This window comes from Cuculus canorus, chromosome 3 (assembly GCF_017976375.1).
Source record: "Cuculus canorus isolate bCucCan1 chromosome 3, bCucCan1.pri, whole genome shotgun sequence".
NCBI classification, from domain to species: Eukaryota; Metazoa; Chordata; class Aves; order Cuculiformes; family Cuculidae; genus Cuculus; species Cuculus canorus.
The window spans coordinates 99417534-99437833 of record NC_071403.1 but is presented as its reverse complement, the minus strand read 5'-3'; the positions used below and the strand labels follow the sequence as shown (position 1 = coordinate 99437833).

Below are 20300 nucleotides of genomic sequence, written 5' to 3'. Positions count from 1 at the left end.
TTTTATTATCTGGAGAATCTCTAAGGTACAATTTCAGTTACATCAAGGATATGTGCTAAGAGAAAAAAATCCCATGGCAATGGGGAAGAAAGACCTCTTTTGTGGAAGTAAAGTTAAAATTTCTTTGGCAAATATGCCTTGCCTTTGAAAGAGAGCATCTTCACTGGGTCGTTGAGCTAATCTTATGTAAGGGGAGACACAGCATGGGGACTTTTACCTCCAAAGTATAGATACTTTTTACTTCAGTTTAACAGGCCAACTTTCTACCTCTTATCCTCCTAGATGAGATTAGACTCAATTAACCACACGGGGTAAAAACCATCTTTCCATTAGTCAACCTCACCCTGGAGAAGATTATATCAATCCTACCACCAGAAAATGAAAGGAAAGGAAAAAAAGATGTAAGAAAGCAGAGATCCATTTTAAAGCCAAACAGAAGAGGCACTATGTTTTCTTCTCTGTAAGTTTCTCTTAATCCAAATGTGTATTTTTATCCTGTTAGAATTGTTTCAATCTGTAGGGAATTCCTGCTTATGGCTATGCAGGTTGCCACTGATTTTTCTTACAAGATCTGGTCTCATTTATCTGCGATGTTACTGGATAAAGTCGGCAATTGGCCTGGTTTGACTCTAAGCCATGAAGCTGATTCATGTCCAGGAGAGCTGAGAAACAAAGAGCAAATGTGTACAAGTCATAATAAAGTTGGACTTGAAAACAAATTTTAATATTCACCACCCCCCACTATCATTCTTTGTTTCCTTATACTTTCTGTCCTAATGCATTTTAAAGAACATATTCGTGACACATTTCCTATAGGGTTAAGATAAGGGTTACTTCTTGTCTGAGAGTTGGTCAAATCATGACATTTGGTTGCTCTTACCAGTGCTTCCTATAACAGCCAGCATCTGACCACTGCGAACTTTTAAATTCAGGTTCTGGATTATTGACACATGTGAACGGGGATCTGATTTCCAGGTCCATGGCATTTTCATCTGTGCAAGGTTTTCATACCAGGGAATCTGGGATGCCATGTTAACCTATCAAAGAAAGAAGCAGGTCCCTTCAATTCAAACCATAAAGTACTTAGCAATAAATAGCTTCAAAGTTATGATGTTACAGGCAGAGAATATATTAAAATAACATCATTAATCTTTAGAAATTCATGGAAGAAAGTTCCTTTATAGCAAAATATGTTTTTCATGTTTTGCTTATTATTCTGTTAATCACTGAAGCTGTTTCTGTTCTGTTACTTTTGCATTTTATTGCTATTGTAAATTTCAAATGTTTAATTTTTTAATATAATTAAAAATTACACAAAACTGAAAATTATGACATGTACTTCAGATGCCATTATGGCACAAAAGGAGATAAAAAATTTCATTGGTTCCCTAAAATCCTTCCTGTTTGTTATGCTTTCTTTGTGTCCTTCCACATACTCATTCCTGCCAGCAAGAGCTCCTTCCATCCCTAGCTGGACAGAGTCAGTCTGCCCAGACCATGAGAGGAATAATTTGCCTCAGGACTGAGGAAAAACAGAGCCTAGAAACAGACCTCTTTTCCTGTCTTATCTACTGGCTTTACTAGATATCTTTACAGTGGAGGATTTAGCCTGCTGTCAATGTTGCAGCCAAGAGCACGATTCTGCTCACAAAACTTCTGGGTATTTATGCAACAGTCGTGAACTTTGTATTGTGAACTCCAGTTTTGTTTGGCTTTTGAAATGGCTTGCACATAGAAACAGGCGTTGCTGGGTGTACTCCCTGCTGAAGGGAAGTATACAAATTACAACTTTTACCTGGTAGTTGAGTTCTTTCACCTCGAGAACATTTGATTTTCCGCTGTATGTGAAATACAGACTGTTATCTTCTTCAGAGCAAAAAATAGTATCCTGGGCCTTGGTCTGGAAAAGTTATTACGTTAATTACAATAATTAATTACAATACTTTAAGTGTTGTTAGAATTTTAGTTCAGAAAAGGTGAAGCACAAAGGGAAATATATTCCATGGGATATAACAGTGCTGATGAGTTCCTATAGTGCAGAAATCTGAAGGGCTGAAATAAGTTCTCTCTTTATCAGTGTGAAACGTACTTTGTTCTAGCACCATGTGTGCCATGCTCTTGTTTGTTTTCAGTTTAAATGGGATCACTTTCAAAATGGAGATCACTTTCAAATGGGATCACTTTTCAAAATTCATTCCACTATAAAGAGATTGATCTGTTTCTGGTTTTCAGGAACAAAATGTACTGCTTCAGCAATCTTAGTCTACTGGATCAAAATGTTGCATATTGAAATTAAAAGTGCAGCTAAAAATTAAGGTTCATTTGAACTACCTTTATTATTGAGGTCATTATTATTAGACTCATTAACTCATTATTGGACTTGTTAACTAGGAGGCTTTATGAACAAATAGGTTTGCAAGTTTGAGTTCAGTCTATTTATCTTTCTTTTTTGTCAACTGAAACTTGGTGTTCTGAGATATGAAAATAAAGAGACTCTATGTGGCTTGGTTAACCTTTTGCACATAACAGCAATTAAGATGTCTTTGCTGAGGCAGATTTCTGGCTTTGGGTTGAATCTTGTGTGCATGCCTGTACTATTGTGATGACCGCAATATTTGTGTGCACCTCTTAGCCTCTCAGCAAATGAGGCTGATGAGTCTTTTCAGCTTACACACACAGCAGAAAGCAGCATGACACCAAGCAGCCTGAAAAGCCGTGTTAAAGCACGGCACCAAGCAGTCCAAAAAGCCATGTTAAAGCCTTCCAAGCTCCTCCAGCTGCCAAAGCACTCTGTGCTCTTGGGTACATTGAACTTAATTTTAAAAAAAACAAACGTGATCCCCAGCAGATGTGGGAAGCTGGTTTTACAGCCCAAAGTCATGTCCTGGAAAAGCCGGTCCAGGCCATGCTCAGGGACTTTCTGCTCCATCCACATATTTGAAGATCCCCTCCCTCAGCCCTGCCTTTACAACATTTGAGTGCGGCTTGCATGGCTCTGACTTTGTTACCAGTGGGCTCTTGTGGGGGATGACGATGCTTTACGGCTCTGTTTTCTGAGCTGGAGGAGGGAAGGTCTTGTTTCTTGCAAAAGCCTGGTTGGCACTCTGGCCAGCCACCTCTCCCAGCCCCCCAGCAAGCGCTGTAGCTGCAGGATGGCCAAGCCCATCGTGTCCCTCCCCACTCTCCACAGGTCTCACTCACTGGAAAGCCTCCACATGACATCTGGCTCCAGCCGGCATCATCCAGAGAGACATTTTCAGTGGCTTCTCTCATGTTGGCAGTGAAAGGTCGCACTCCTTGCAGTTGCTTGACTGTTGGCTCTTTGAAAGCTGTGGAAATCCTCTTAGTTTCAAGCTCAGCTCTTTCCACGCGCCTTCACCAGAGCGCCATTTCTCCTGGCGTGCTGCGTCTCTGCAGCTGATGTGACCCCGTGGACAGGGAAATAGTCCCCTCCTCTGGGACCGTAATAGCTCAGGCTAAAGGTACATCAGATAGTGGCTTCAGCTAATTGCCTATCATTTGTCCTGAGGAAAAAGAATGAACTGAGAGCCCTTCTCTTTTCTTTTAGACTCTTCCCTGCGTGGCAATCTCCGGGGACAACAACCTACTGTCCCCTTGGGGAGGTATGGTGGCTGCCTCAGGCACCTGGCCAGCAGCGTGAGGGAGGGAGCCCGCGGAGCCCCAGCACTGGAAGATGTCGGGCAGCAGGTTTTCCACGCTGGAGAGGAGCAGCAGCGGTGGGCAGACAGGAGAGGCAAAGGCTGTGTGGCAGCCCTCTGACAGCATCAGTGTCCGAGGCGTCGATTATACCATCAGGTAGGGCCAGCAAGGTGGCATGGACAGGCCCTGCTTGACAGGAGCTGCTTCAGCCCCAGGGACCGAGGGGAGAGGGGTTGGAACTGGTGGGTTGTGAGTTCAGCTTAACCCCAGCAAAAAAGGAGGGACTTTGCCGGGACTCCCGCCTTATGGTGCTGGGCTGCCTGCCACGGGGTTAGAGTACACGACGCGAGGGAGGCAGAGCTGATCCTCTCTGGGGTTTCATCATTTCTTCTTCACATGTCTCTGAAGGAGATACTTTAGATATTTCTAAAGATTGTGCCCTTTTGCCCTGCTTTTCTTACTGCTGCCAGAAGGATAACGTCAAGCCCTAAAAAAAGGGTCAGGTGGACTAATAGCTGGCAAATCTTGTCAACAAATAAAGCCCCAGTTCAAGTACCCTCTTTTGGTTGTAGTTGGAAAGCCTCCCAGCAGTCATTCTGAAAAATCTGTTCAGACTTTGTTTTATCTTCCAGATAATCCTGAAGTTCAAAACTTAATGCTGGGGAATCAAGGAGGCAGGGGGCGAGAGGGGAAATATTTTCTTCATCCACCACAACATTTAAAAATCCTTGCAGGCTCCCATCCCACATGCAAGTAGCTATAAACTGTTCACTTGCTTTACACAAAATTTTTAAATCTTCTCTATTTTTTTTTTTTTTTTGATGTTTGCTTTCCAAGAGAACGTGTTGGCCCATGGTGGAAAGCTTCATTATGTCATAAAAAATGGACCCGGCAAATACTTAAGGATGTTTCATTTCACTTAGAGAGTGGCCAGATTATGGGAATTTTAGGAAATTCTGGTAAGCTGTTACAATACTTCAAAAGAAATAAGATCAGAGTTAATACTGGTGACTTCCACAGTGATATGAATGTGACTGAGGTCTGTGTTTTAAATGATGAAATTGAAGCTGTTTTTAACGCCTACATTGTAAAATGGTGGTGCTTGTTTTTTCAGAGCTCAGTCTTCTGTCATCTAACAGAAAATTGTGACTTCAATAAAAGATATGGTGTATATCTATATATACCGAAACATACATTATAAAGTGTGAATTTGCATGAATTAAATGCTAATTTACAGACGTTCTGGTTTTCCCATTTACTTCTCCTTAACTACCTGTATTTTCTGGACCTATTATTTAAATGTTATTGAGAACAAAACTCCAATACTTCTTTTCATACATCTGCATCCAAGTGAGGCTACCACTCCTGAAATCATAAAATTAACCTGTGATATTTAACTTCTTGTGTTTCAAAGGATCTGGGAAAACAACACTTCTGGATGCAATATCAGGAAGACTGGGACATAAAGGCAACTTCTTTGGTGAAGTGTATGTGAATGGGCATCAGCTGAAGAAGGAACAATTTAGAGATTGCTTCTCTTATGTGCCACAGGTTGTTTTCCACATTTCTTTCTGTGCACTGGGCTTCCTCTCGTGCAAAGAAAGTAAAGTTGCTGTTATAATGGACTAATGTAATCTGACTGTGATTTTACTAGTAAATGTGGTACAAAGCAGTTAATAAATTGTATGAATGAATAAAGGTTGTGGGGGCAGAGGCAAGATCTTAATTACTACAGGACTAAGTGCCTCTTCCTCTTCACATTTTTTTCCAGAGTGCCACTTTGTTAAGTTTCCTCACCATACAAGAGTCTCTGACCTACACTGCCTTACTAACTCTTCAGAAATGCTCCAACGACTTCATCAAAAAGAAGGTCTGTATTTTATCATCTTCCACCAGAAAAGCAGACATGATGTCATGTAATGCTTTCACCAGGAGAGCTTTCCATCCATGACTGTGCTTTATGTTTATAAGGTTTTGTAATCCTTATTCTGCAAATGGGGAGAAATACCCAGCTGAGGAGTACGACACAAGCTCTCTGGTGCTCCCTGCTCTGCAAGGGGCTCGTGCTGATGCTCCAGGGAATCACCATTATGCTGGGACAAAACTCTTCCACTCAAAGCTACGGCAGTTGCTGCTGCGGGAGATGCTGCTGTTGGTATCTAAGTCAGCTCCCATTCCCCAGGTGGGAAACCCAGTGTTTAGGGCCATGTGTGCTGGCAAGTCTCATGGACAGCAGGGGTGACTTTGATAGTACCCTGGCTCCTGTACAATGTCTCTCACTAACTAAAATAGCTCTGAAAAACAGTGGGCTAATAAGCTCCCTATAAGCTACGTCCTTGATAAAATAGGTGTGTTTCAGATCTACTAAAGGACTCTTTTTGACCTCTGTTGAGAGTGAAGATTGGATATTCCTGACTAAAGGCTCTTGCTCTCTGTCTTCTCGCATATCTTCCACTCAGTATTTTATATATTCTTAGTGCTGATGTGCCTTTCTTCTCCCTTATTTGGAAGCCAGACCAGCGCATTATGCTTCATACCTTAACTACTAGGCCCTCCTTTGATCTCTCCATCTCTTAATGTCAAATGAAGGTAAAATTCTACTCATTTCAGAATAAATGACAATAAAATTTAAAAAACAGTAATTGAAATAATATCTTTACAATAATCAAATAGAAATAAGGCCAGACACCTTTCAATTAGAATGGATGCAAGCAGCATACTGCGGAAGCCATAGCTTAAATGTCATTTTTTTCTTTCATTTTCTTTTTATTTTGCACACAGGTATCCGAGCTGGACATGTTTAGTCTTTCTAAATTTTAATTATTTTTCAGGTAGATGCAGTTATGGCTGAGCTGAGTCTCAGCCACATTGCTGACAAAATAATTGGAAGCCATATTTTGGCAGGAATTTCTGGGGGTGAGAGGCGTCGTGTTTCAATTGCAGCTCAGCTATTACAAGATCCCAGTAAGTACCACTGCATGGATTTTCAAAATAAAACAAAGCAGTGTCACTTTGTCCTCCCACCATTGACCTCCATAAACCACTTTAAAATACAAAAACATCTATGTTCTGTAATTCAACAAAAGCTAGCTTAGTAATGACAGAAAAGGATGAGCAATAAATCAGGTCTGTCACTAATCTATTAGTTGATCTTGGCAAGTAGACAATTTTAAAATCTTAAGGAGTAAACAAAGATTTAGACTCGCATTCATCCATTTTAAGTCTTTCTGGGCTCACCATCTCCGTGTATGAAACATCAGTTGTGGCACATTCGTTTGTATTTTTTTGAAGTGCATTAGAGCCATAGATATATGGATGAATTTTTTTTATGCTGAGGATAGTGAAACACTGGAACAGGTTGCCCAGAGAGATGGTAGGTGCCCCATCCCTGGAAACGTTCAAGGTCAGGTTGGATGGGGCTCTGAGGAATCTGGTACGGTTGAAGGTTTCCCTGCACACTGCAGGGGAATTGGACTAGAAGACCTTCACGGTCACCTCCCAATCCAAACCATTCTGTGATTCTCTGATACACAAACATTGAGCTTTGCAGCGGAGTAGTTACCTTTAAGCCATGTACATGTGAGCACCATGTACATTCGAGAGCCAAAAATATTCCCATGAATTAAAATCAAAGCAGAGAAATTAAAAGGATCAGCCACAGGAAGCAGCACTGCAAATGTTGTCACTTTTGAGAAAATTTATTAAAGATGCCAGAATCCTATAGAGTGAATGTATACCAGGCGTTTATTGGATTCTGAAGTCCTCGTAGCGGTGAAATGTATGACTTGTATTAGGCAGGAAGGAGCATTTCAATAGGAAAGTGAGGTGTATCACAGGTACTGTGTGCTACTGGCAACTCCCAGAGAGTTCACTGAGTGCAGTTATCACTCCGTAAGTTCACTAACCTCTGTAGTAAACACTGTAGTAATTTGTAGAAAAACCTATAGAGAAAGCTCTCTTAACCTGAAAAAGGTTGAACTGCCCTCTTCTGTGCTAAGTCTCATGTCTGTAAAACTAGTGGATTTGGCTGCAACTCTTACCCTTCCAATAAATTCAGTGAAAATGTAGTAAAAAATCCCCTATCTAATCTATGGAATTGCATATGTTGTATTTTAACAACTCATAATGTGTTTATAACGAATCCTGTGTGCGTACATAGATTTAATTCAAACTTCTGGCTAACAATGTCAGTTATATTACATTTGAATACATGCTGAAATTTATCTGTTTTGTTCTTAGAAGCAGATGTATACATCAAATCTATTTTGGTAATGTTTAAGACTTGACCTGGACTTAGAAAAAAATATTATGCTCTGATCGGCAGTAGTTTTTTATGTCCTTATTCCTAATCACTAGAACAGAACCACTGAGGCTAAATAAAACTGAAAAGATCACATTATGGCAATGTCTATGCACACTCAGCTTTACACACAGAACTTCACATGTAGAGTAATTTCTATATCGTTTACTGAATTAGCTTCAAAGGCAGAAGCTATAATGTTTAATCCCCTTTTACCTGAGTTTTAATGCGATTTCTTGTAATTTCTCAGAGGTCATGCTACTTGATGAACCAACAACAGGGCTAGACTGCCTGACAGCAAATCAGATTGTCTCACTGCTCTCAGAGCTTGCACACAGAGACAGGATTGTGATTATTACGATTCATCAGCCTCGCTCAGAACTCTTCAGGGTAAATAATATCTACTCTCTATTGGCTTTTTTCTTTTTTTTTTTAACTAGGATTTTTAATACCTAGGTTCTCTTCAGGATAAAAGTATAAGATCCAGCGTAGTTGTCTTCAAAGCCTCTTCCTTCCCCCTCTAGCCAAGCTTGTTTTGAACTAGCCCTGGCCTTCCGCTCGTCATGGGCAGATACTTCCCTGTGAAAACACTATGGACACTGACTGCATGCCTAACCTTTGTGTTATGCAGCTACCCAAATGAAAACCACTGGGAGAAGCCATGTAAATCCCCCATGTGTACAAGCACTCTGAAAATTAGGACTTCATTTGTCTTTAAGTATTTATATTTCAGTAGCCCTTGCAACTTGAGACAGATAAAGCCATGATTTGAAATGGAAATGAAAGAAAACACAACTGTTTCTTTCCTCTTTGTGTCAAGTTGTGATACTTTGGTCATGTGGCGGGGCAGGCCTGCCTTACAGGGCTCTGCTAGCAAAAGCATTTTTCCCTTCCCATCACTATTTCGCACTTTGTTCTTCTGACACATCCACCACCCACCATGTGAATGCAAGGCGTCTTCTCCCTGGCTGACTGAATTGAGTGTAAGTGGTCGTGAAACCAGAGGGGAGTGACAGTGGTTTTCTGGACTGAAAGCAGTCCTGGCGCCTTGGGAGTATGGATTGATAATAGCTGATGGAAACCCTGCCCTGGCAAATGTTCACCCGAAAAGCAGTGCTATTGAAGTCCTTAAGCACTTCAAGATAATCTTCCCAACAATTTGCGGATTTTACAGACTGGGGCTATTAGGTGCCAAAGGATGTCAGTCGATAAGTGAAGGTGCATTAGAAGTGAAGTCCTAAGTCCACAGCTCCCATTCCTGTTTGTGAATTACTTCTGAATGCTGCTGTCACTGATAGTTTCAAGAATCACTAGTTTTAAGAGCTTATAAAGGTTTCGTCTTATATAAGCACCGAGAGATACAACAGAAAGGACAAACTTCCTTTGACAGAAATGAACTAAGGAAGTCTGAATGTGTCAAAACTATTCTTCCTGTCAAAGCAATTTTATTATCAAGATAGTAGCTGTACTCAAGAATTAATGTCCTGCTTCTTAGTATGTATTGTTAATGTATTAATTTGCTCTCCACAGTTATTCGACAAAATAGCCATCATGAGCTTTGGAGAAATGGTTTTCTGTGGCAACCCAATGGAAATGATAACTTTTTTTAGTGAATGCGGCTATTCTTGTCCTGAGCAATCCAACCCTTTTGACTTCTATGGTAAGATTGTCTAAATTATTTTGGTAAAAATATGGGATTCCTTTAGACAAAAAAGTTGTTTTTCTTTCCCAAATTAAAGTTTTTTCCAGAGATAGAAATGTGTTTGAATTTTTCCCCAACTTTGTAATCATTCTCAGCTAGGAGAATAGTGAGGACTGGGACCATGTAACTTCCACTGAGTCCATAAAACAGCAAATGTTTGCAGTATGTCTGATACACATCAGAAAGGAGTAAGCTACCAACAGTAAAAGAATCTCAGCTTCATGGAACCTGTGGATTCCTGAGGGCAACTCGCTATGGCTGTCCACTAGATATTGGAAAATCAATTTAATCCCAAAACTGTGGAAAGTTCCATGCCCTTAGGAGCTACATGATGCCAAGCAACTGAAGACAGTTGTTGCCTAGAGGGAAGGATTTAGAATGAATATGGGATGACTGAGGCATCAATTTCCAGAGATACTGGATTATAGATTTTCAAAGGTTTGGGCAGTAACTAGTATGGAGGTGAACTACTGGAGCAGAACATATGGATGCTTCAAGAGATGATGACAGCAAGCTGTCGGTAAAAGCTGAACAGCAGTTTTACAAATTCAGGATGAAAACAAAAGTGTTGGCATGAGATTTTTGAAATGAGACTTGGTTTCACTGCAGAGCATCCGTACCTGATCCATGCAGAGACATTTGAAGAATGTGTATATGCATGTGTGTGTACATACATACGTGTGTGTGTTTCAACCTAACTATCTTTAAAATCTCATATGTGGACTGATTTCTGATGATACTAGCTGAACACTAACAAGAGAACTTGACCAGTCCAAAAAGCTGTATTCAGAAACATAGCACGTTCAGAGAAGGCAGTGTTTTTCTGTTGTCTAGATGGCACCTAAATTCAGAGTGAAGAGAGGATAGTTGTTGACATGAAGCTGGAATGGGATGAAGCTGAAAATACTGGTGTGACAGTGAGGATAATTTTGCCTTCATGAGTTTGAATAGTCTTGAAAAGCGTAGATGAGTTGAAATTTAGACTCACTTTTAAAAAAGCTTAGTAAAGAGAGTACTGCATTCTTCAAATGTCAGCCTTTGAATGTGACAAGAAAAGGAAAAGATACAGTTTAGAGCAAAGAATCATCAGAATATTTAGTCTTTCGAAAATTGGTAGTTTATATTTTTTGTGTGATTTAATGATGTGAATGTAGGGATGGATTCTGCTATCATTTACACCAACAGCAGTGGAAAATAGATGATATGTATTGATAGTGGATTATATTATTGAAACGTCACGTTGTTTTTATAAGAAAAAGTACAAATGCCCCGTACTGCATTAGCTATCTGGTCTAGAGACTGGTCAGTGTTGCCATTTTTAGAAAACGCAGTTGCCATTTATTTCCTGTGTGACTTCCAGCAAGTCACAGTGGTCAAGTTTTAAAAGGTGTGTTTGCACTTCAAGTGTTCATATTTACAAAAGTGAAGACTTCATTTTGGATATGTTTACCATTAAAGACAGTTCTGCTAAATTCCACTTTTCAGAACACCAGGGAAGTATTCATAAGCTTAATTCAGATTTAAGGACACATTAAGAATTTTGGAGAAGGGCTCCTTTCCTCTTGATCAGTTTGTATTTTGAAGTTGAGCATAACACTGTAAAACTGAAATCTAAAGATGACAGAAACCTTAGGAATAAAGAAGTGATGAAGACATATTATCAGATGTAGATGAGTAATATAAAAATCTGTGAGAAGAGCTATTCCTGAGAATGACAATCTAGGTTTTTGAAACCTTAGATAATTCATTGCTGTTAGGGAAAAGGAAAATTTATAATGCATTTTATCATTATTGCTGAATCTTTATGTGCAAATCCTATTATACAAATAGCACACATAATGTTCCCCTATGCCAATAAAAGAATTGCTGGTCTCAGGAACAGTTATAGGCAGATTTTTTAGAAAGGAACTCTGTGAAGCGTTTATCTTTCATAAGTTCATAAGTTCCATGGCAGTAAGCAATATTTGGCCTGCTGAACATCCTCTAACTTCACTTTATTGCAAAAGTATGTCTGAGACAGAGGTGGATGAAACCCAGTACAACAATGCAGTAGAAGCTCAAGTAGAGAAAAGAGCAGTGTCTCTGCAGCATGAGCTCAGATTACCTGAAAAATAAAGCTCTATGGTTACGGAGAAGCAGGCAGAGGACAAAGGAGAATCAGGGAGCTGTGGTCCAAGTATTTCCGGAAAACCTGAGAAGTATATGACCAGAAAGTTGGCTCTTCATCCTCAGCTGGTGATCTGTCTTGCTCTCGGCAGCAGTAACACTTTGCCAGTGGCACAGCTCTGTAGTGTACAAGGAGAATACTACTGTCTGAGTAGCACAGCTTGCATTTCCAGACAAAAGACTCAAACTTCAGGGTCCTACAGAGACCACAAAACACAGATTTGTTGTGGCTGCATAGTTATTAATTCACACTGCTTCTAATGGAAGGGAGGAGTAAAATAAACATTGAGTACTTTCAGTCAACCTCCTCTTCTCCCAGATTTTAGAACAAAGAAAGGTTAGTTGCAAAGGAGGGGGAAGAATTAAGAGAGGAAAGTGATTGTATACATAATAAACGCCTTGCAAATTTGCAGTGGACCTGACATCAGTGGACACGCGAAGCAAGGAACGTGAACTCGAAACATACAGTAGGGTGCAGGTAATTGTAGCAGCCTACAAAAACTCGGAGATCTTTAGCAAAGTACTGGCAGCCATTGAAAGAACAAGGTGTATGAAAGACCTGCCGCCAATACCATTCAAAAACAAAGACTCTCCCAGTGCCTTTTACAAATTATGGATTCTTTTACGGTAAGACTTCTTTTTCCTTTTTTGTCTTTTTTTTTTTGAGAAAAATCTTTGTTCTCATCCACTGATTGTTTGGGTTCCACCCCACCCACCCGTATAAATGCAATTTCTTGGTTATTTTGGTCTACCACTGTACTTGTCCCTGTCTTTTTTAATATATTACCTTTTTGTGGACACTGTCCATGTATGATTCGTTCAAAGCTATATACCCTACATGTGGTACTACCCTACATGTGGCCAGTCATAACTAACAAGTATGTTATTATTGTTTGTTTCATTATTAGGAGGACAACAAGAAACTTCTCCAGAGATAAGATGGGCATCATCATGCGTCTCCTCCAGAATCTGTTATTTGGCTTGTTTGTAGCATTTTTCCTTCTTAGACTAAGGAACGACCTGATAAAAGGAGCGGTGCAGGATCGTGTGGGGCTTGTCTACCAGTGTGTGAGTGCCCCCCCCTACACAGGGATGCTCAATGCTGTTGCTCTTTGTGAGTTTCTGTCCTGTATTATGTGCAGCAGCACCTATTGCTGCCATCGTTTTGTAAATAGGAAAAAGTCTTTTCTGAAGAGAGGCGTTTAAAGGATCTCAACAGTTCAGGGCAATGGCAGAGCTGATAGAGAAACAAGAAATTTAAATGTGAAGCGACAGGAAATTTCGCACCACAGAAAAACATTCGTGCATCAGAGGGGCTCCAGGTTCACTGTTCTTAAGGAATACACCCTGATCCCTGCCTCTCCCTTTCACAACCGGCCTGTGCATGAAGGATTTATTCTCAGCTGTGCAAAAGCCCTTAACTGGCTTGCATGTAGCACTATAAAGGCAGGACAAAGTCTGGGTCTGTAGTTAACATCTTAAGTGAGATCAAACCCAAAGACATGGAAAGGATGGAAATACAAAATAGTTTTGACAGCAATTAAGGATAATAAGGTTTAAGAGTATTATGCGATGATAACATTTTTCTTAGAAGCTGTTTCTCTTACAGCTGCCATGCTAAGACCGGCAGTAGTTTCTATTTATAGCCCTGAAAACTGCTCTGCTTATGTAGGGAACGTATGCTGCTGTCAACGCCTTGAGATCTGAGCACCTCATGAAATGATCCAGACATGGCAGCTTTTTCGTATCTTTAATTTCTACCTGCAAAAAGAGAAAGCTGTCCTGCACGCTGCCTAGTTAAGCCTCTTTCATTAAGCTTACCAACTTTTGCCATCTGCAGGGAGCATGTTGTGTATTTATAGTGGGGGGGGGGAAAGTGAGCAAACTGATTCTGAATGTTTCCGATATATTCTCAAGGTTGTCTCTGCTCTTCAGGTTGTTTTTGCAACAAGTCTTGGTGTCTTTACTCAATGGTGACTTAATTTATTCCTTATTTATTCAATCCAGTCCCACCTTTACGTGCTATCAGTGACCAAGAAAGTAAAGATGGCTTATATAAGAAGTGGCAAATGCTTTTAGCTTATGTAGTACATTTCCTGCCCTTCAGTATTATCAGCGTGGCAATCTTCAGCATATTCATATATTGGTAAGCATTTGTACAGTCTTTTGGATGGTTATTTAATTTTTCTTACTAATTTCAGTTCCTGTGTCAGCAACAGGCCATCTGGCACAGTTTCCTGCTGTTGTCTCTCAGAATGATAACAGAGAAGTCTTATGGGAAGATGCCCTTCTCCTTCTTACAAGAGGTGCTAAATAAGATCACTCAAGAAGCTCCTAGTCTTGCCAAAGACCTGTTAAGCAATCTCATGGTATTTGTAAGAAGGCTTTTTATTTCTAGCAGGTCAAATCTTGCATGCACATGCGTGCACACACGAAAAAAAGGAAAAAAGAGTGGGTAAGACTGGCAAAACAAGTTCTCTCAGTAACTTGGGAAGTTCTAATGGGCCTGGGACATTCATCATTCTTGTGTCATACCAAAACTGGGATGTGTTAAATTACATTACATTTAGAAAGATAGGAAATAAGGAAAAATGTGAGGAAGACAACAGGAAGTACATGACAGTAACAAAGCTTCTTATTTCCTGCGATGTTGAGGCTTTAGCCACAGCCTATGGAAGCAATGAGACCTGTTTTCCTCTCTTCCAGTCTCCAGAGAAAGACACAAAAGTGAATGTCTGATAGCGGGAGAAAGGGTTTGGTTGTAAATCTTGTGGTTTTATCCCCAGTATGTTAATTTTCTTGCATCATTGTGAAGTATTAACTCAGAATCGGGTGATGAAATATTTCATCTGTTCATTGCCTTATCTATTATATAAGGTCTGATGCTGTTCATTTCTGTTCCCTTGATTTCCCACCTTCCACTTATTCTGAACTTAATACAGTCCACGGTTGCTGGCATAAGCTAATACCAAATAAGGACCAATTTCTGTCCCTCAAGCATTTTCTAGGACTTTTATTTTCCTAATTATGTAAAGGAGTGGTGTGTGGTGCACTGAAGTTTCGCTCAAGCAAGGCCATCTTTCTCTTTGTCTCCTTAGCTACCTGGGCTTTTATTTCTGCATGCTGTCAGTGCTGTCTGCTTCAGGCAGCGCTCCCTGAGAAGTCCTTTTTCACAGAAAAAGAGAAATTACTCCTCCTCCCAATGAGCGTTTAGAGGATGCACTTTGCTCACCAGAGCCCTTCCATTTCTGCCTGCGAGTCAGCTGGTTGCCAAGAGGGCAGCCGTTTGGAAAGCACCTTTTCAGGTTTGATGAGGGAAGGTTTGTGGAGCTCCTGAAGATCACGAGCCACTCTTGGTCACACTCATTCCTTAACGAACAGGAAATTTGTGTGGGTAGAGACTTTGCCCTTGTGCTTTAGTAGCTTCAAATGCAATCAAGAATAAGGACAGTGGTTCTAGTTAATATTTACAGATATTAGCCTCCACGTATCTTTGCTACCTTGTGGTTGTTCGGAAGCCATCAGTGATGTACCAGAGTGACTTCGTAGTGCCCTTAGACCTCTTAGGGCAAGCAGGTCCTCTATGAAATTTTGAAGATTTTGTCCGTGCAGAACTAAATCCTAAATGGAGGGACTACCTTCTGGAGAGGCTTTGATAGCCTCTGGTATGTGTTCTTACAAGCCATTTCTCTCAGAGTTTGTGTTTGGAATTCAGACAGACCAAAACTCTTACCTGACTGGACACAAGGCAGACCTGCCCAAGAACCAACACAGACAGTTTTGCAATTAAGTCAATGTACTCTGTTTATGCAGATTTGCTTAGCTAAAGATACCTCTGGGAAATGTCCTAACAGTTTATATTATCTTACCATTCTATTGCTGTGATATTCTCTCTTCCGAGTCGGGTTTTTTTTCTTCTCTCTTAGGCTTTCTTCTCTTCCTATTCCTACCACAGATTTGCTAGTCTGCATCTACATTTCTCTGTATGAATTATTAGAGCATTTCAGAGAAGGTGATACGTTTCTGCTAGGAGTTTGGAGAGCTGTTCCCTCCGTGCTAATCTGTGATTAAAGGCTGTTAAATACCTGCTAGTTTGGTGAATGTTTAATACTTGAAGAGTCAATGTTCAACCATCTATTTATAATAGAGATTATTTTGGTGTTACACACGAAAAACTCCTAGTGGAAAACCTGTGAGAAAATTAATACTTCTATTTTTAAGACCATGATCAAATATGGTAGATAAAAAAAAAAAAGAAAAAAGACACAGGGTCTAGTGTTGAGGAGTGAAAAAGAAAAAAACCATTGAATAGCTGCTTGTCAGCTTAGCAAAGCACGCTCTGTGTATGCAGAAGGAGGCAATTCTGGTATGAGGTATTTTGGAAAGAGTAATGGGTCACTACGTAATAAAAGTTTTCGTCATCTCTCATATTCACTGTAAGGCTGAATAAAGTTTGCCAGGCAGTTTCTGGCCTTTCTTAGCTTTTTAATCTTTAGTACAGATTGGAGGGGACACCTTTTTTTCCTTAGGTGAGCTAGGGAAAATCTTGGACTAGTGTGTTATGTTAAAAAATGCAGGATTATGGAGGAAATTGCATTTGGATTAATTAAATGGGTGGTGAAGTCAATTAGCCTTCCATTTAATTGAGTATATCCATTTTTACATTTGCATGCACAGTATCAGAAGTGCAAAATTCCACCTGTTAATTATCTGCATAATGACCTTCTTTAAATATGTGACATATAAATAACTCCCACTGCACAGACTCTAAAAGGAGGAGGATATTAGTTTATGGAATTGTAAAAGCCACAGTGGTTACCTTGAAACAACACGGATTTCTGCTACATCTTTACATAAACCTCTTCAACTTAGATGGAGGAAACCTAATATATTTGCACGTAGGTCATGATATGAAGTGGATGTCCATTACGTTAAGGCTCCAAACAACATGCTGAGAGTTAAGAGATCAACAATTCACTTAATGAGTAGTTAGCAAAAAAATAAAAACAAAAATGAAAGCTACATTCCAGGTTTTTCCACTGCTTTTTAAATGGTTGGTTGTTTTTTTTCTTTCTCATTTTTGTACAGGACTGTAGGGTTGTATCCTGATGCTTCCAGATTTGGAATTTTCTTTGCTGTTGTCTTAGCATCTCATATAATTGGTGAATTACTAACACTTGTTGTACTCGGCGTGGTTCAAAACCCAAATATAGTCCAAAGCGGAGTGGTGCTACTTAATTCAGTGGGTGTGGTAGTGGGAACAGGACTACTAAGGTAGGAAAAAACTTTATTTCATTATGGTGTTAATGTTAAACAATCTGCTTGTGAGAGAGTTTCATGCTGTGCTGCCAAAGCACAATAATGCAGTTAGCAATGGAAAGTAAGTGCAGCTGTTATCCTTCAGAGATAGAACTGCCTAATCATGTTAGAACTTGTACCAAACACACACAAAAAAAGACTTTAGAAATCAAGAAACATACTTTTTTTTTACTTTTTGCAAATAAATTGAAGATAGAACTGAGCAATTAGTATCTGTGAGCTCAGCTGAATTCTTCTACTTATGCTGGTGTCTTCACAAGAAATGCTGTCCTCAGTAGAGGACGCTACCCAAAAAAAAAAAAAATCTTAAAATTTTTAGTAACTGCTGGGACTTACCAGGTATTAAACACTAGGAATGATAGTTTTCAAAAACAGTTGTTCTCAACTGTTATATTAGTGTTTTTCTCCGGTTTAGTCATGAAACTTTCCAGACACTTTCTATTTGTGCAGACTGAAGTACATAAAAACAATGAAGTAGGTTAGTAAATATGCAGGAAAATTCTGATCCATTTATACTATTACTGTGCCAATAAATGTTTTTGCTGTGTAACTGTATGAACTTCAAGCAATTTTCCTCTTGTGTTTGTTAATACTGAAATCACTATTTTTTGATAAATATATCATGATAAACTATTGTCAAAAAGCTTTCTTGAGATGTTGAGAAAATACGATATGCTCACCTGAGATCTTTCCAAAGAAAATAAACTAAAGCTAAGAATGCATGATGTTGTCCTCAAGAAAAGCATGAGTTTTCGCAAATCCAATGGTGCTTTATCTCTTCAAAGTGATCATCTCAGCTAATGCATACTTACCAAATAAAACTAGGTTAATGTCTAATTACTTGGTCCCTGTTTTCAGGAAGAGGTATTAATGTTTTTACAGTGATGAGACAGTTATTCCTGCTACCACAGACTAATGCCATAATGATAACTTTTAAAAAGTATTAGAGTGGTTTTTAACTTTATTTCACAGTAGAGACGTTCCTAGTTAATGTTTTGAATCTCTTGCATTAAACATCATGGGCAAAGAAGGATATTAAAAATAGCATTGAGAATTGGGTTGTTGGGTCTTCTATTCATTTGTTTAATAATAAAGCCTTGCAGTATTTTAGGTGCAGAGCAGTATTTTAGGTGCAGAAATTGACCCATCTTGTTGAATAAGGTTATTTCAAAATTTTTCATACACTGTTTCTCATTATTATTTTTTCATTTTTGTATTTTTATTACCGTTCCAGTGAATTACTTTGCTATTCAGTCCTTTTTGGTTTTGAAGATGGAGCGAGGAGGTGGTAGTTTCTTACTTTGGAAGCAACACATTTTTGCAACTGAGGTTTATACTGGGCCTTGTAATTTTCAGTTTATTGCTGTGAATAGCCAACAACTTCACAGAATTATTTGTGACTGTGCATAAACAAGTCAGGGCATAAGGTTATGTCACTGCACCAAAGTCAAAGGTAGCCTTCATGCTTGTCTCCTCATTTAGTGCTAAAATGGACTTTATGTTTGCAAACCCTACATGTATAGCCAAGAACTGTTTCTGTAACAGGCTACAACAGAATATGAGAGCTTGTTTTCATTTGGGGTAGAGCTGCCTCTTGGGATGTAGCAAAAGCCAGTTCAATTTCTCTGTTTCTTTAAGGACCACGGAGGAAATGCCGACACCTTTTAAAATACTCAGTTATCTTACCTTTCAAAAATACAGCAGTGAACTTCTTATAGCCAATGAATTTTATGGCTTAAACTTCACATGTGGTAGGTGTTCAAAACCCTCTCACAGACTTTAAGTCCATTGTGAAGAATTTTAATGAGATGTTGGTGCTTATAGTCCTTCTACATACAATAAAAATATCCTGATAAAATAAAGATAACTTGAAAGTGATTTAAAAATATCTTATTAATCAGTAACGATGATAACACCGTATCAACAAGCTAAACTAAAGTTTGATTTGTTTCTTCAACCATTTCTCATTCTTTCATTCTATCTTTCTCTTCTTCACCTTTTCTTCTATTCTCCCTTTGGGGCACTTTGGGAGGTAAACTTTGCAGCCTGTTATGAGCTTATTGGAGTAGTGTTACACGAATATAAGATCAATAGAATTGCACTATACAAGATCAAACACCAGTGCAGGGAGCACTGACAGGTAACGCCTGACTAGATGTTCCCTCTCATACTAGTGAGGCTTCAGTTGAAATATGTTACCATGGCATATATTGAGCAGCTTCGATCTGTCAGGCTGTGCTTTGCTGGTTGTGAGCCAGGTAACTGGCAACACATTAGAATCAATCAGGTTGGCAGGGTTAATAGCTTATATCCACCAATGGCGGTAAAACTTAGAGCTTTGGACCTACCCCAAGATATTTTGTGCTTTGTAGCCAGGTGTCTGTTCTCCTCTCCAAGGCTGCCTATTCTTTATCCATTAATCTCTCCTGTTTCTTTTTATTACATGAGCATAGATGGCAAATGTTTGAAAATCAGTCCTTGACTTTGGTAGTAATCATAAACAGCTGATTTTTAATGTGCCCTTCAGACACTTTTCTTTAATTTTGGAAGCATTCAACAAACGGGAACACTGCAAGCGTACCACATGGGGCAACTTGCTTCTTGAGGCTCCTCTAGATAATGTCTTTTAAAAGCCATAGATCTTCTTTTTTCTGGCATGAACAAAACAGAAGGCTCCTAATGACTCTTTATTCTTCCCTTAAAAAACGTGGCATAGATTAACCGCAGAAACACATGGCTTTGTCTGCTCTTATTCCAAAGTTATGAGAAATGCTGCTGTGGGTGTAGTTCATCATTAAAATAATGTTAGGGCTGGGTATATAGAATGTATGGGCTAACTACTAAGGCTTGAGTTTTAATTTTACTGATTCACCTACTAAAGAAATTAATTTTTTTTCTTTTCACAGGTGGTGCCAACAGTTCCATTGCAATTAATGCTGCGTGTACTTTCTCTAACGGCATTCAGTTCATTGAAAAAACCTTTCCTAGTGCACTGCCCCACTTCACAATCAATTTCCTAATACTCTATGCTTTTCTACCAGTACTTGCCATTATAGCAGTTCTGAGCTTCAAAATGAGAGAGAGAGTTATTGGCAGGCAATAAAAAAGTAGCAGTTCTAACAATGTCTAATACTACACTTTTATTATAGTTGA

At 39.3% G+C, this 20300-nt stretch overlaps 2 protein-coding genes across 3 annotated transcripts in view; one reads left to right on the top strand and one right to left on the bottom strand.

Moving 5' to 3' along the window:
• Positions 1-3415, bottom strand: part of ABCG8 (ATP binding cassette subfamily G member 8) — a 14739-nt gene extending 11324 nt beyond the window's left edge. Inside the window, exons 1-3 of one of the 2 annotated variants that reach the window (XM_054062388.1) lie at positions 3202-3415; positions 1796-1900; positions 881-1037 (exon numbers count right to left, since the gene is read on the bottom strand). In XM_054062388.1, coding sequence (XP_053918363.1) covers positions 881-1037; positions 1796-1900; positions 3202-3273 — 334 coding nt within the window. In that variant the 5' untranslated portion in view covers positions 3274-3415. The remainder of the gene's footprint in view (positions 1-880; positions 1038-1795; positions 1901-3201) is intronic. The other variant, XM_009559451.2, reaches the window with a different exon arrangement.
• On the top strand, positions 3343-20261 carry ABCG5 (ATP binding cassette subfamily G member 5). Its single transcript, XM_009559496.2, has 14 exons — positions 3343-3482; positions 3569-3816; positions 4498-4619; positions 5075-5211; positions 5432-5530; positions 6492-6624; positions 8211-8350; positions 9491-9620; positions 12242-12455; positions 12737-12942; positions 13836-13974; positions 16917-17102; positions 18786-18898; positions 20054-20261. Exons 2-14 carry the CDS (start codon positions 3695-3697, stop codon positions 20248-20250), a joined length of 1938 nt encoding a protein of 645 aa, XP_009557791.2. The 5' UTR covers positions 3343-3482; positions 3569-3694; the 3' UTR covers positions 20251-20261.
• The last annotated feature ends 39 nt before the right edge of the window (positions 20262-20300 follow it).

What these genes read in the sequence shown, in the direction of transcription:
- ABCG5 (XM_009559496.2), top strand. Translation starts at nt 3,695, where the DNA reads ATGTCGGGCAGCAGGTTTTCCACGCTGGAGAGGAGCAGCAGCGGTGGG. An exon ending in CAACCCTTTTGACTTCTATG is followed by an intron (nt 9,621 to 12,241) that starts GTAAGATTGTCT and finishes GCAAATTTGCAG; the next exon opens with TGGACCTGACATCAGTGGAC. An exon ending in TGGCTTAAACTTCACATGTG is followed by an intron (nt 18,899 to 20,053) that starts GTAGGTGTTCAA and finishes TTCTTTTCACAG; the next exon opens with GTGGTGCCAACAGTTCCATT.